This window comes from Aureococcus anophagefferens (genome assembly GCF_000186865.1).
Source record: "Aureococcus anophagefferens unplaced genomic scaffold AURANscaffold_945, whole genome shotgun sequence".
Lineage (NCBI taxonomy): Eukaryota > Pelagophyceae > Pelagomonadales > Pelagomonadaceae > Aureococcus > Aureococcus anophagefferens.
Genome location: NW_008706171.1, coordinates 1 through 1,442, shown reverse-complemented (window position 1 = coordinate 1,442; position 1,442 = coordinate 1). Strand labels below are relative to the sequence as shown.

At 75.8% G+C, this 1,442-nt stretch overlaps 1 protein-coding gene across 1 annotated transcript; it reads left to right on the top strand.

Moving 5' to 3' along the window:
- Nucleotides 1-511: 511 nt before the first annotated feature.
- AURANDRAFT_69116 (hypothetical protein) lies at nucleotides 512-1,402 on the top strand (the record flags this gene model as incomplete). Its single annotated transcript, XM_009044866.1, has 1 exon — nucleotides 512-1,402. A coding segment is annotated over one exon (891 nt), but the record flags the coding sequence as incomplete, so codon positions are not given.
- Nucleotides 1,403-1,442: the final 40 nt, after the last annotated feature.

Here is a 1,442-nt window from a genome sequence, read left to right as displayed (position 1 = left end):
GTCGTAGGGCGCGACGCTCAGGACGTGGTTCTTGGCGTCGCCGCCGAGGTCGCTGACCAACTTGATCTGCGCCGCGGCCTCGGGCGCGAGGTCGTGGTCCTCGAGCTTCGTCGTCAGCACGCCGGGCGCCAGGCACGACGCGAGCACGCGGGTATCGTCCGCCGGGAGCCGCGCGAAGAGGACGCCGGCGGACCCCTCCGCCTGAGGTCGCGCCGCGCCGTCGTCGCCCCCGCCGAAGTGCAGCTGGCACCGGGCGTCGTCGAAGCCGGGCGCGCTCCGCCGCGCCGCCGCCGCCGCCCGAGCCTGCGCGACCTGCGCAGCCTGGTCGTCGTCCGTCGCAGTGGGCGCAAGAGGCTCCATCGATGAGTCGGCCGCTATTACACGGTTCAAGGTAAAGAGAAACGCTGCATATTGAAGCGCGTAATTCAAGCGACCGAGTCTGGGCCGCGGTCAGCCTGCTGAGCGTCCCACGCGCCGCGCTGAGCGCATCTCGCACCAGAACTCACTTGCTATGACGCCGAAGCGCATGCGTGCGCGCCGCGAGAAGAAACGCGATTCCGCAGCGAACGGCGCGCCAGCGGAGCCGCAAACGCCGCCAGCAACGCCGGAGCCCTGCGACGAGCCGCCGACGCCGCCGGCATCGCCGGAGCCCTGCGACGAGCCGCCGCCGCCGCCGGATTCGCCGGAGCCGCGCGACGAGTCCTACGACAGCACGGCCTACGAGGCCTACGCCTCGACTTACGACGCGCCGCCGGAACCGTCGCCGGAGCCGGCGCCGGAGCCGCCCGCGCCGCCGCCGTCGCCGCCGGAACCGTCGCCGCCCGCATCGCCGGAAGCGCCGTCGCCGTCGCCGCCTTCGTCGCCTTCGTCGCCGCCGGCGCCGTCGCCGCCGCGCGCGTGGGCCGTGGGCGTCGAGTTCGACGCGCGCGCGGGCCCGCGGGCGACGTGGGTCGAGCCGCGCGAGGACGCCGCGGTCGTCGCGGCGCTCGAGGCGGAGCTCCCCTTCGCGTGCCTCGCGGAGAACACGCGGAGCGTCGACGGCACGGCCCAGGAGCCGCGCGCGACGTGCTTCGTCGTCGAGACGGCCGACGGGCGGACGCTCTTCGGCTGCTCGTACATGCGGAGCGAGCTCGCGGCGGCCGCGGCGCGCGGCGCGGAGCAGCGCGCCGTCGCCGTCGTCTCCGTCTTCCCGGCCTACGACCTCCTCGAGGAGCGCGTGCTCGCGCTCAGCGTGCTCGCGCTCGACGAGGCCCACGAGGCGAGAAAGGCGCGCGCCGTCGCCGCGGCCGCGGGCCGCGACGCGGCCGCGCGGTGCGCGGGGAGCGGCGACTTCGCCGCGGGCGTCGCGCTGGGCCCCGCGCTCGGGCGCCTCGGCCCGGGCGACGTCGTGCGGCTGTTGCGCGTGTGTTTGCTGGGCGGCCGCGTCGCATTCTTCTCCGCGG